We start from the raw sequence: 13,542 nt of genomic DNA, 5'->3' as shown, positions 1-13,542 counted from the left end.
ACCATATGTGTCACAGATGTTGTGAAGATTAAATGGCATGATGCAGGTACAGCACTTAAAATACCACACACAACATAGCTCTCAATAAACACTGGGAATTATTTTTATCCATGTCACTTTCTTTTCCATTCACAAAATATAAAGAGAATCTATTGTATACATAATATGTATGTGTGTGGGTGTGTGTGGGTGTGTGTGGGTGTATATATATATTCATAAGGACATAGTAAGAGCTAAATGTTATATTAATCTCCTGTCTGATCATACTTGATGAAATCTGTATGTGTGAAAACAACTTCTCTTTTATTTTGTTATCAAAGGGAAAGAGTAAAATAATCCAGATAATTTCATCCTTGGGCCAAGAATTTTAGAGATTTTTCTACATAAAATTACTTAAGAAAAATAGCTATAGAATGAATATAGAAAAGCTCATTAAACTGTGTGTTAGAATTCTCATAAATATAAAAGGCGCTTCCTAACCAGGAAAGCAAAGTTTTCCCCATCAAGCTGTAAATAATGGCTATTGGGATGGAAAAGTCATCTAACAGCCACACTTTCAGGATATATAACATATAAATATTATTTATTAAGCAAAAACTAAAAGTATTCAAGTTAAGTTATGGGATCATTAAGCATCCAAGTTAACCTACTTTTCTTTTATTACACTTATAATATTGTTGAATGATAACTGATGATTCTAAGATAATAAAAGATATTTTCTGTATGAAGCCATATATAATTATGTTCAGTCTACTGTTTTTACCATGGCAGGAGAAAGGAATAAATTTTTAGAAAGATTATTCAACATGAAGGACTAAAATAAAAATATTTTAGTTTTGCTTGGTTATCTTTGAATTGATTTTAAGAAAATCACAAATATTCAATTTCACCGCCGTATTAAAGAAACAGCAGCACTATTTTTTGGTAATACATTCGCTTTCTGAAAGGGAAAATATCCCAAAGAAATGATCGATTTAATTTTCAAAATTTATTTATGGGTTCAGATAAGACAAATACAAAAGCAACTCACATATTTTAAAACTAGAAAATTTAAAAGGAATTGTTACTATATTTAATTTTTTACATTCCTAGTGGCTCAATCCAGCTCTACCCAAGAAAACTGAAGAAGTGTTTATAGTATGAATTGTTTGAAAAGAGTATGAGAAAATATATATGTATATGAAACTTAACAGATTTTATGCTCCAGTTAAGATGATCAAATAATCTGAGAAGAATCTAAAAGGAAAGACAAACAAGTGGAAATCATATCTTTAATTATTTATAAAGTTAATATAAAATAAAATTTCCCTAAATACTGGAGAAGAGCAATTATACAAAGCACGACAATTTTACATTTTCTATAAATTGGAAACAGGCAGTTTAGCTGATTCCCTTAGAAACAACCAAACAGAACTTCTATGACATTGATTCTAGATAGTGATGAAATATTAAATGAAAGATAAAATTATCTTTCTCTTCTACACCCAGAATTTGTTCCCACTTTGAAAATACCTATTATTTTACTAATCCAAGGGCCAAAAATCTAATAGCCTTTGCTATTCAGTTTCAACTACTGTCCTAACCCCATTCTAGGCATCTTTGGAAATAACACTGCCTGCCTGCTTCCACACAGTATCAAGGAGAAGCTCAAAAGGGATGTGGCCTTGTTGGGAAAACAGTCTTCTCTGGGCCTCTTGCATCCTACGTATCTTACAGGGTATGTCAAGACTGCAAGGGTCTGACTACTTTTTCAGCTGAGCCATTTCTCAGTGTTCCTCTGAAGACGAGAGATAAGGCAACTTCTTCCCCTGGACAAAGAACAGGCTTGATTATTGCTTGTTATAAAAGTAGTGAATTCCCCAAGCTCAGAGTCCCTCAGTTGCAATACAAACTCACTATGTACACAGGATCCATCTGGACCAAAGCAACTGATACCAATATGTTCATACTGCTGTCTGTGCCATAGATCATAACATCTTTTGTCTCTGACCCAGAAGTCTCCTGTCTGTGCCAGCAACGTGAACTAGTAACTGGCTAAATTGTTATTGTCAGTAGGGTAAACTCAGATCTCAGACCTGATAGTTTTGGCAAAGGGAGGGATACTGAAAGAAACATGGCTTTCTGAAAGAAGAAGGAAAAGGGCCAAAGACTGGGTTTGGTGACATGAAAAATTTCCTGGGATCTACGAGTGAATGCATCCAAGGGAGGAGGGGGAGAAATAAAGAGTCCCCACTGTTCTGCTGAGAGAAGGGAGGCAGAATTGAAACAAACTACACCAATAGTACCTTGGTCGTTGCTTACTCTCTCCTCCATGCAGGGGAGGAAGGGATGTTATCATGACAATAGGGCAGCAAGGCCTTAGGCCCAGGAGAAAAGCAATGTGTGTGCGGGTGCTGAGCAAAGGAGTCCTCAAAGCTGTCCAGTGGTGTCTATAACGATGGCCTTGCTACTGATGGTCTTTGAGAGAACAATGAACGTTAGAAGTTCCTTTTGCTGAGCCCCAAGCGGGCACCTGCTTGGAACCAACAGTAAATGTTCCCTATTCACATACATGAAGCAGGTATCTCCCTCTATACCTACCTGATCCCTTCTTCCCCTCTACTCTGACCTCACGTGCTTTAAGGAAAAAGATTATTGGCATAGATCCAAGGTATTCATGTCCCCAAGGGGTACTGAAAGCTATACATACCTGTCCTGGTACGATGGGGAAGAGAGGGACTAAAATTGTTATGGTCCTGTTGGATGTAGAAACCCAAGTTCCCATCCTACCTGTTCCCATGGAGGGAGGTGACACTAAGTAACACTGTGGAAGGAGCCTTTGGGCTACTAAATGTACTGTCATTGTGGTTTTCATATCTGACTGTGTAATAAGAATTGATGTGTTACATGTCTGCATTCCCCAGTTCCTGTTAAGTGTCCGAAGGGTCATGTTCAGTAACTGCTGCCCATAGAGAGGTCATTTCCCAGTACAACAAAATCACCTTCTTGATGGAGCCACAGAGTCCATCCTTTTACTTTTTTTTTAAATAAGTAACTATTAACATGCAACTAAGCTCTTATTGAAAATGAACACCTGACATCCTCATTTTCATATAGGTCCATTCAGAGCCAATGATTAATGAGATGGGAAGGGCCCAACAGGCCTGGTTAGTCAAACAGAAATGGTATAGTCAAGAGTGAAGCTGTTCTGGCCCTAGCATCATCCCAGTTTTACATGAAAAAAAAAAAAAAATGGTAACTACTCCTCTGGAGGAAACTATATTCCCCACTCCAGCACCTGAAACAAAGCTGCTGGTTCAACAGGGCTCTCGCATGTTCCTTTCAATGACTGGGCCTTGTTCACTGATGGTGTGGCTAAATTCAAAGCTGCTGGTTCCTCTGAACAGCAGCAGCCATCCAACCCCAACAACAGCTCTTGAAGACCAACCGTGGTAAGGACCAGTCAGCACAATGGTCTGAATGGAAAGCTGTCACTCTTGTCTTAGACAATGCTCCTAAGGGCTAGGCATTTTCTAGTTTTACAGACTCTCAGACTATTGCCAATGGCTTAGCTGTCTGTCTGGTCTGCCATTTGAAAGACTATAGACTGGCAGATTAATGACCCTCTCTGTAGGGCCACAAACTGTGGAAATAAATTGTGGCTGCCGATCAGTCGGGGTCACTGATGTAGATGCCCGTGGTAAGGGCCCATTCTCTGATGACACCAATTGGAGTCAAGCTGTTGTTCAAGCCTGTGTTGACCAGATGACTGCCAATACTACTGGGATCCACCATTGTATCAGACATGGCTGCACATCTACCACCATGGATAGGGTACAAAGTCAAGGTGCTTCTGATACAGAAGCTACCACTTCATATCAGACTTGTGACTCCTGCTAAAAGTAGGCCCATTTGCCTTGCAGTGAAGGAAGCCCTGTTTGCCCTGTCCACTCCAAGCAAATTGACTACATCAAACCGTTGACTCCCATTCTGGGATGACCCTAATGCCTTACCACCGGCAACACTTTTTTAGATTACTCTCCAATCAGCTGACTTTGGTTTCAGCATTGTGGCTCTCAGAATTAAATGGTGTTATGTTTTTAACTTTCCGTACTATCTTTAGCTTGACAATGGTATGTCTTTTTCCATAAAGACTACCCAACAATGGGCCAATAGTCAAAGTGATGGATGGACATTTTATGACCTTTACCATCCTCAAGTTGCTGACATTACTGAGAGGTAAAATAGACGTAAAAAAAAAAAATCAGCTCAAAAAGGTTTTCTGACTCTACCTCTCTCACTGCCTCTTGGTCTACACACCTTAGAAAGGTACTACATGTAGCCATACCCAGAAAGGGTAGGGATTTACATAGACCTACTTTGAGATTTCTCTCTGACCATTTCTGGGCATGATGCACTTTTCTGTTCCCTGATAGGAACCCCAGGCCAGGATAACTGATACACCCTCCGGGTGGAAGCCCAATCGAAAGGGGTCCTAGAAGATTCAAACATAATTTTGGTTCAGCCACTGGTTATTTGTGTTTGACTGAAATGATCCTAGATCATGAAGATAATGACCATTTGGGTCACCGCTCGACAAGTTCCTTCACAGTGGCCAAAGGTGGTGGACTTAATGAGTCTCTGTAAATTTTGTAAAAATGCCCTTATCCCACTTGCACCTGACCCTTCCAGATAAAACATCTGGGTACAAGTAGGGAATGACTGGAGAAAATATAAAGTTAAAGCTACCTGGAAGGGACACTGGAAAGCCAATTTCACAGCTGTGGAGGGAGAGCAATAAATCTGGCAACGGGGAGGGGTCACCTCAAATCCCTGGAAGTACGAGGGGGTGACATTAATGATGTCTTAGTCCCCTACATCCAGTGCCTCAACCTGGCAAAATAGCCATGTGTTTCAAGTAAGCCAAGCAGCAGTGGTAGCTGGCAATCTGATTCACTGACTTATTTCTGAGAATGTTATCTCTGTCCACAGGCTACAAAAATAGAAACAGTCATGTGGACATGGCTAGTGTTGAACTATTCTGCTGTGCCTAATGCCATCAACTGCAGCTCCAAAACATGGACCTCCCCCTCATACCTGTACACTCTCCCAGAGTGGCACAACCTTACTTCAGTCTGACTGATAAAAACTCATAGGCTTGTCCTGACTCCAAAGCAGCCTTAGGTTGTGCCGTGTGTGGCAATCAAGGCTCAATCTACTCAGAATAGTGTCTATGTGGCTTAATCAAACCAGTGTAATAGTGATCCAAATCAAAGATAGCAGCAAATTCCAAACTAGAATAACCTTTACTCTTTATGTGGGGGAGACTGGACCATGGACTGGCTCTCCATTGGGTGTAAAGGTTGCTTTCTGGATCATCTACTGCTCCTTGTTATTATTGGCAATGTCATTCCAAGCCGCCTTGTATGGGTCATGATAGATAACAGACTCGACATAGACTGTCTTAATTTTTAAGAACAACTGGTCTCCCCCTGGGATTTATTCACATTAGGCCAAGTCAGAGACTCTGGGGTGGGGGCAGGTGGATGGAGTCAATATTGCAAGTTGGTCTCATCCTACTGCTTGGGATCCTATTGATCATAGCTCTAATTAAAGGCTGTATGAGAAAAGTTGAATAGATTTGGTCCCTGTCTATGCTGGCTCAATTAATCAAACTGATCATGAAGTGGCACACACATGTGAAAATTCATCACAAGCCAAGGTGGTGTAGTAAAAGCTGTTGGGTTTTGGGAGAGATAATTTATTTGGGCCTCTTACAGTCCCCTACATGTCTTGCTGGATGGACCAAGAATGCATGGCCCTGACATCTCTTTTACCTGGGTAAGTTCTCAGGGTTGTTTACGTATCCAGTAACCTTAAGAAACAAGGTAACATTTGTCCTCAAGGAGAAGGTTTGCTTACTGCTTGCCATAACAGTGGTGGATACTTCAAGCTGAATAAATGGTCATCAACTTCAATGCAAATCCACTGCATGCATGGCATTCATCTGGGCCATATCACATCACCCCTTCGAGATTTGGAGACAAAGGAAGCTGCTGTAAATATGATAACACTTAAGCAATTTGCTGTGTCATGAGTAATGAAGTCCTTTGTCTCTGATCCATGAGTCTTGTGTCTTCTGACAGCAACCGTGATACTTTAACAGGCTAACTTATTAGATTGTAAGTAGAGTAAATATCAATTCCCAGACCCAACATGCTTATTTCTGGCTTGAACCACTCATGATAAAGCCCAGGGAAGGCAACCATCCCCACACAATGTTCAATATGAACTTACAGACGTTCTAATGTTGAAGCTACTCATCCTAGATTCTTTGATGGAAGCAAGAGAAAATCATTAACATTAGAATGTAAAAACCAGGGTCACTTCCCTACCTGCTAGAATCTAAACCTATGGCTTCTCCTATTTGGCCTCCACATAAAATTGAAATTTTCCCTTTCAGTTCCACTTCTCCCATAGCAAAACCCCTATGAAGGGAAACCATTAATACCACTGCACCACATTTTAGTGTGAAGAAGAAAAGTATTAAGTATATAAGATATTGTTATATTCTAGTTTAGGGGGAAGGGTGATTTGGGATATGGCCTGGATAGGGAAGGAAGTGATTTAGGAGTGCTACTAGCCATAAACAATATATTTTTTTTAATTCCAAGCCTGATTTTCCAAAGTACCATCAATCTATCAATCAATCAATAAACAATAAGTCTACCCTCATGGAGGCAGAAAAATGGCTAGAAGATCATTATTTATAAAATTAAGTCTCTGCCAATGGGGAGGGAAAGCAGGGAAAGTATGCAAGATTCAGGGAACAAAAGAGTTGAGAAATATTTTATTTTCCATTGTCAAAAATCCTACACAAGCAAAGTATATAAGGTTCAAAGTTCAACTTCAGAAATGTAAAAAAAAGATCAAATGTCACCAGGTGCTTTGTGTATGATTAAGTGCAAAGATTTGTCCATTATCTATTACTTTCTGTTAAAAGCAAAGGAACAACTTGAGAAGGAGGATGAAATAACAATTTAGAAGCAGAATTATAAAAGTAGTTTAATGTCTAGACTTCCGGCTGAGTAAGTATCAAATATGATCAGTAAATATTCTAGATTTACAGCTCTACAATGTTTATAATTTAAAAAACTGGACTTAAAATTAGGAAAATTCACATTACTTCAGAAAGTAACTTCATATTCACTTGTCTCCATAATTCATTAAAATTAAAAATAAATGGCTTTTGAGAACAACCACAGACATGAGTTTGATGGATGACCATTTCTCCGCCCCCACTGTGAGCCATGAGGAAAAGGTAGATATGTTTATTCATAAAGTTTTGTATCTTCATGGATAAGTGATGCTGCTGGCATCCTGTTATTTAATTAAGTGGAGGCAGAATAAATGCCTGATGCAAAGCCACTGCTGGAGTTTGCTTGCTTACTGTAAACAGATACAAATATTTCAATACTACCCACCTTTTTCTTTAAAAAAGGTTAAAATTTAAACCTATCTTATAAATAACATGAAAGAACATCTTTAGAATAATTATGAAAAACAATCCAGCTGCAGGTCTTTGTTTTAGAACTAGGACTTTTGTATCATCCAGGGTCTATCTAGCAGGGCTGAGGAGGAGGTGAGTGAATACTCCAGGCAGGGGACTGTATAGATGACATCAAGAGTCAGTCAAACACAAAGAGCATGAAAACAAATCCATTTTTCCTATTAAAAAATCTCTCAGAATAATTAAAATGAATTCCTATCCAAATTAAATTGCCTTGAAGTTTTCTGTACAAGGCTTTAGGCATTATAAACACTCTTTGACTTTGGCCTGCCAGGTTTCCTCAATCAATCATGCAGTAGCCTAAAATTAAATTGAAATGATTGGATAAAGGAAAATCAAATATTTTAACGTTTAGTTTCAGTAACGTGATTATGAAGCTTTTAGTGATATTGTAATTACTTTGAAGCTTTGAGCATATGTTTCTACTGAGAGTATTCCATGGAGAAAAGCTGCATTAGGGAAACAAGTAAATACAGACCCCAATAATGCAAAAATATATTTGTTATAAAGCTAAAAGCTAAAGGTTGGACAAGGGACAATGCATCCATGTAATATATACTCTAAACATCCTGTGTAGAGTAACCACTTTAAAATCCCAGCTCATTCCAGAATTAAAATAATGTAATGGCTTCCCTCTAAGGAAAAGCATTAGAGAAGCAATAAAGAGAAACAACAGTAAAGGACGAGGGAAAAAAAGAAAAAAAACCAGTCATCATCCTGTGCAAGCTCCAAATTTTTGCACAGAAAAATGTGACAGACTAAAATCTCTCTCCTAAAACTAATGAATCATCTTCTCAGAATATGAAACATTTTAATACACTTACTATTTACCAAAATCAAAGCATATGTTACTACCCCTATTTATTAATGCTTTCATCTATTTCAGCACTTACTGGGATTATGCTGGGTTTGGGGGCCACAGAGATAAATGAAATAAGGCCCCATCCCCAAGGCAAATGTCAGTAGAGACTGGATTATTTAATTAGGTACTTCAACCTCAGAAACAGGAAGGGAGATTGGAGAAGACAAAACAAGAGACAAGACAATGTCTTTTTCTCCTTTGATTCATACTTTCACTCATTCAACAATTATTTATTAAGTACAAACATACTCCTTCCCTCAAGAATGAGGCAGGTAAGTAAACACACAACATTAAAATGGAATGAGATTAGGTCTTCAAATTTAACAGGAAAATGATTCCATCAAATAATCTGAAGTTACAAATCTTTTGACGGATTTGTTTATTCTGATTATATCAAAGCATAGCTAATTGTCCTAACCACCTAAAGATCCTAAGTAGGAAGCAGTACACTGGACTCACAGTATTTAATTTGGCTGATGCCAATTTTATTTATTTATTTTTAATTGGAATTCACTTCTCACTTTCAGCCACAGGTCCTGCTACTTCCTACTCCCTCAGAGGAGGCCTAATTCACAAAGTTATGTTCACCTGACACTAACCACTGCAAGCTTTAAAGTTTGCTTTCTCTGCCCAAATGGGCCTTACAGTTCAACACAGTGTCCATTTGTTGCAGAATGCTACTCTTTATTAAATTGGGATAGACGAGATTAGTATTGTCATAATTTCTGTTAGCCAAAAGTAAATGAGTGACATCTAACATGGCCCTGCTGCCAAAGCTATCATTCTAAAAAGAAATTTAAGCATGCCCATTCTTCGCATTAAGACCAAGTGGTTCCTCATTACTTACAGAACAAAACTCGAATTCTCCAGCAGGCCCTGACCCTCCTCACCCAGGTTGCTCCTCACTTCCTACTCCACGCTTCTTATGCTGTATCCCTGTCAACTACTCCTCCTCCCAAGGAGCACTACTCCTCCATAGAGTCTGCTTCCAAACCCCCATGCCTTACTGTTTGCACTCGGGAGATCACTCAGCCCTGAAGGTCCAGCTCAAATACCACCTCTGTTCTGGAAGTTCCCCAGCTTTATCACAAAAAAATGCATGCTTCCATTATAGCTTCTGTTACTGCTGATCACTGCTTTGCAGGTGTACACAGCATCTTTACGAAACTGTGACTTCCACATTTAGTTTTGGAGACTCAGTGGTATCTCAGGTCATAACTTAGGGTCTCAATAAATGTTTATTGAAGTTAACATTTATTTTCTTCTTTTTTCCAATAAAAATGAACTTTTTATTTTCTTAAAAATCAAATTTTGCATCTATTTAAAAAATGTATTCCATACTTCCTTTAGAGTTTCTCATAACTGTACTAACAATGCATAATGGAATATTTTCCAAATATTTCAGCTAAAACTGCCTCATGAAAACAAATTCTATACTGACATCTTTTAAAAAATGAAGCAAATTAAGGTTGATTCTTTTTTTGTTCTTCATAACTTTACTAGAATTTATTTAAAACATCTCAGCTGTGTATTTCTAACCAAGCCAGATTAGTGATTATTTACAAAGGGCAGGACAATGTTAAACTATTCCACTGGAGCATTAGGTGTCTAATATTCGTGAACTGGCAAAACAGAAATCAAAACGTACATAAAATGGTTATTTGCTCCTGCTTTGCCTGATCACGTGTTGTTGCGTGAAGTCATATTTCTCTCAAAAGCATAACAAAGCTTCCCCTGCTCTACAGGATACAAATGAGCAACATGGTACAGCAAATTACCCAGCTGTAATTCACCATTTTAGTCCTGGAGTGTGGCCACATGTTCTTTTGCCACCTGGGAAAACTACCTTGAAAAGTGAGTTATGTCCTTGGCCAGCTTTATCAACTAGTCCACACACATACACACACACACACACACACACTCTCACACACAATACTAGATTCCTCATGTGTAACATTACTGCATTGTCATTAAATGACCTCAAAAAAGGAAAAATCAAGTTATATAACTGTCAATTCGATGTCCTGTATCCATCATCCTTACTTCATAATAAGACACTTTAACACCAGATTTCAAATGGTGAAGGCCTTAATGGTGACTGTGGTAGACTGAAAAGACCACCTCAAAATGTCCATAACCTAACTCCTGAAACCTGTAAATGTGACCTTATATGGCAAAAGGACCTTGCAGATACAATTAAATTAAGGATCTTGAGATGGGAGGTTATCTTGGTGGCCCCTAAATGTAATCACAAGTGTTCTTATAAGAGGTCGGCAAAGGGAGATTTGACTACAGTAAAAGAGAAGGCAATATGACCACAGAAACAGAGACTGGAGTGAGGCAGCCAGGAGCCAAGGAGCCAGCACCCTGTAGAAATGTAAGAGGACTCTCCACTGAAGCTTCCAGAAGGAACTAGTCCTGCTAACACCTGGATTTTGGCCCCTTAAAACTCATTTTGGAACTTGTGGCCTCCAGAACTGTAAGAGAATACATTTGTGTTGTTTTAAGCCACCAAACTTATGCTAACTTGTTATAGCAGCAACAGGAAGCTAATACAGTGATTGTATTACCATGCCTCGATAGTGTGTAATGCTATTGTAAAAAATGAAAAGTGAAATTATGGTACTAATATTTGTTTTTCTGAAAACACTACTCTTATTACAAGAACATGAAATTACTACAAGTATGCTACCATTACTAATTTATTTGATGATTTGTCACAAAAGTATAATCAGTTCTACATATATACCAACCAGTGATACATTCGTCCTATCCTTAAGACTAGGATTATAACACTATTGCATTTTTTGTATTTCCAAAATACTACATGCTTAATGCTGAAGATCGGAAAAAACCCAGAAAACCACAGTAAAAAAAATCCCACAACCCAAAGATAAAAATTTTGAGGTATACTTCCCAATATTTTTACATATATAAATAGCACTTAAAGCTACGTAGTGAGAGACCGGAAGCATCCAGAGTGCAGGGCGTGGAACCCTCAAGGCAGTGCCTGGCAGATCAGACTCTGAACACTGGAGCCGGGGCCTAGAGCGGTGTGGCTGACAGGGTCTTGGTGCTCCAGCCAGGTGTCAGGCCTGTGCCTCTGAGGTGGGAGAGCTGAGTTCAGGAGATTAGTCCACCAGAGACCTCCTGGCTCCACATAATATCAAACAGAGAAAGCTCTCCCAGAGATCTCCACCTCAACGCAAAGACCCAGCTCCATTCAATGACTAGCAAGCTACAGTGCTGGACACCCTATGCCAAACAACTAGCAAGACAGGAACACAACCCCACCCATTAGCAGGGAGGCTGCCTAAAATGATAATAAGGTCACAAACACCCCAAAACACACTACCAGACACGGTCCTGCCCACCAGAAAGAGAAGATCCAGCCTCATCCACCAGAACACAGGCACTAGTCCCCTCCACCAGGAAGCCTACTCAACCCACTGAACCAACCTTAGCCACTGGGGGCAGACACGAAAAACAATGGAAACTACGAACCTGCAGCCTGCGAAAAGGAGACCCCAAACACAGTAAGTTAAGAAAAAAGAGAAGACAGAGAAACACACAGAAGATGAAGGAGCAAGGTAAAAACCCACCAGACCAAACAAATGAAGAGAAAATAGGAAGTCTACCTGAAAAAGAATTCAGAGTAATAATAGTAAAGATGATCCAAAATCTGGGAAATAGAATGAGAAAATACAAGAAACGTTTAACAGCACCTAGAAGAACTAAAGAGCAAACAAACAATGATGAACAACAATATAAATGAAATTAAAAATTCTCTAGAAGGAATCAATAGCAGAATAACTGAGGCAGAAGAATGGATAAGTGACCTGGAAGATAAAATAGTGGAAATAACTACTGCAGAGCAGTAGAAAGAAAAAAGAATGAAAACAATTGAGGACAGCCTCAGAGACCTCTGGGACAACATTAAACACACCAACATTCGAATCATAGGGGTCCCAGAAGAAGAAGAGGAAAAGAAAGGGACTGAGAAAATATTTGAAGAGATTACAGTTGAAAGCTTCCCTAATATGGGAAAGGAAATAGTTAATCAAGTCCAGGAAGCATAGAGTCGCATACAGGATAAATCAAAGAAGGAACATGCCAAGACACATATTAATCAAACTATCAAAAATTAAATACAAAGAAAAAATATTAAAAGCAGCAAGGGAAAAACAACAAATAACATACAAGGGACTCTCCATAAGGTTAACAGCTGATCTTTCAGAAGAAACTCTGCAAGCCATAAGTGAGTGGCAGGACATCTTTAAAGTGATGAAAGGAAAAAACCTATAACCAAGATTACTCGACCCAGCAAGAATCTGATTCAGATTCGACAAAGAAATTAAAACCTTTACAGACAAGCAAAAGCTGAGAGAATTCAGCACCACCAAACCAGCTCTACAACAAATGATAAAGGAACTTCTCTAGGCAGGAAACACAGAGAAGGAAAAGACCTACAATAACAAACCCAAAACAATTAAGAAAATGATAATAGGAACATACATATTGATAACTACCTTAAATGTAAATGGATTAAATGCTCCAACCAAACGACATAGACTGGCTGAATGGATACAAAAACAAGACCTGTACATATGCTGTCTACAAGAGACCCACTTCAGACCTAGGGACACATACAGACTGAGAGTGAGGGGATGGAAAAAGATATTCCATGCAAATGGAAATCAAAAGAAAGCTGGAGTAGCAATTCTCATATCAGACAAAATAGACTTTAAAAAAAGAGTACTATAAGAGACAAAGAAGGACACTACAAAATAATCAAGGGATCAATCCAAGAAGAAGATATAACAATTGTAAATATTTATGCACCCAGCATAGGAGCACCTCAATACATAAGGCAAATGCTAACAGCCATAAAAGGGGAAATCAACAGTAACACAATCATAGTAGGGGACTTTAACACCCCACTTTCACCAATGGACAGATCATGCAAAATGAAGTTCATAGCAATACAATCCTACCTCAAGAAACAAGAAACATCTCAAATAAACAACCTAACCTTACACCTAAAGCAATTAGAGAAAGAAGAACAAAAAAACCCCAAAGTTAGCAGAAGGAAAGAAATCATAAAGATCAGATCAGAAATAAATGAAAAAGA

General features: G+C 38.6%; 1 protein-coding gene across 3 annotated transcripts in view; it reads right to left on the bottom strand.

Annotated features, from left to right (window-relative positions):
• Window positions 1–13,542, bottom strand: part of PRKN (parkin RBR E3 ubiquitin protein ligase) — a 1,292,350-nt gene that overhangs the window by 1,269,067 nt on the left and 9,741 nt on the right. For all 3 annotated transcript variants that reach the window (XM_036871110.1, XM_036871111.1, XM_036871112.1), the window contains exon 2: window positions 5,902–6,007. In XM_036871110.1, the coding sequence (XP_036727005.1) occupies window positions 5,902–5,911 (10 nt within the window). In that variant the 5' untranslated portion in view covers window positions 5,912–6,007. The remainder of the gene's footprint in view (window positions 1–5,901; window positions 6,008–13,542) is intronic.

Source organism: Balaenoptera musculus, chromosome 12 (genome assembly GCF_009873245.2).
Source record: "Balaenoptera musculus isolate JJ_BM4_2016_0621 chromosome 12, mBalMus1.pri.v3, whole genome shotgun sequence".
In the NCBI taxonomy this organism is placed as follows: domain Eukaryota; kingdom Metazoa; phylum Chordata; class Mammalia; order Artiodactyla; family Balaenopteridae; genus Balaenoptera; species Balaenoptera musculus.
Note: the sequence above shows the minus strand (reverse complement) of the source record. Positions and strands in the feature narration are given on the sequence as shown.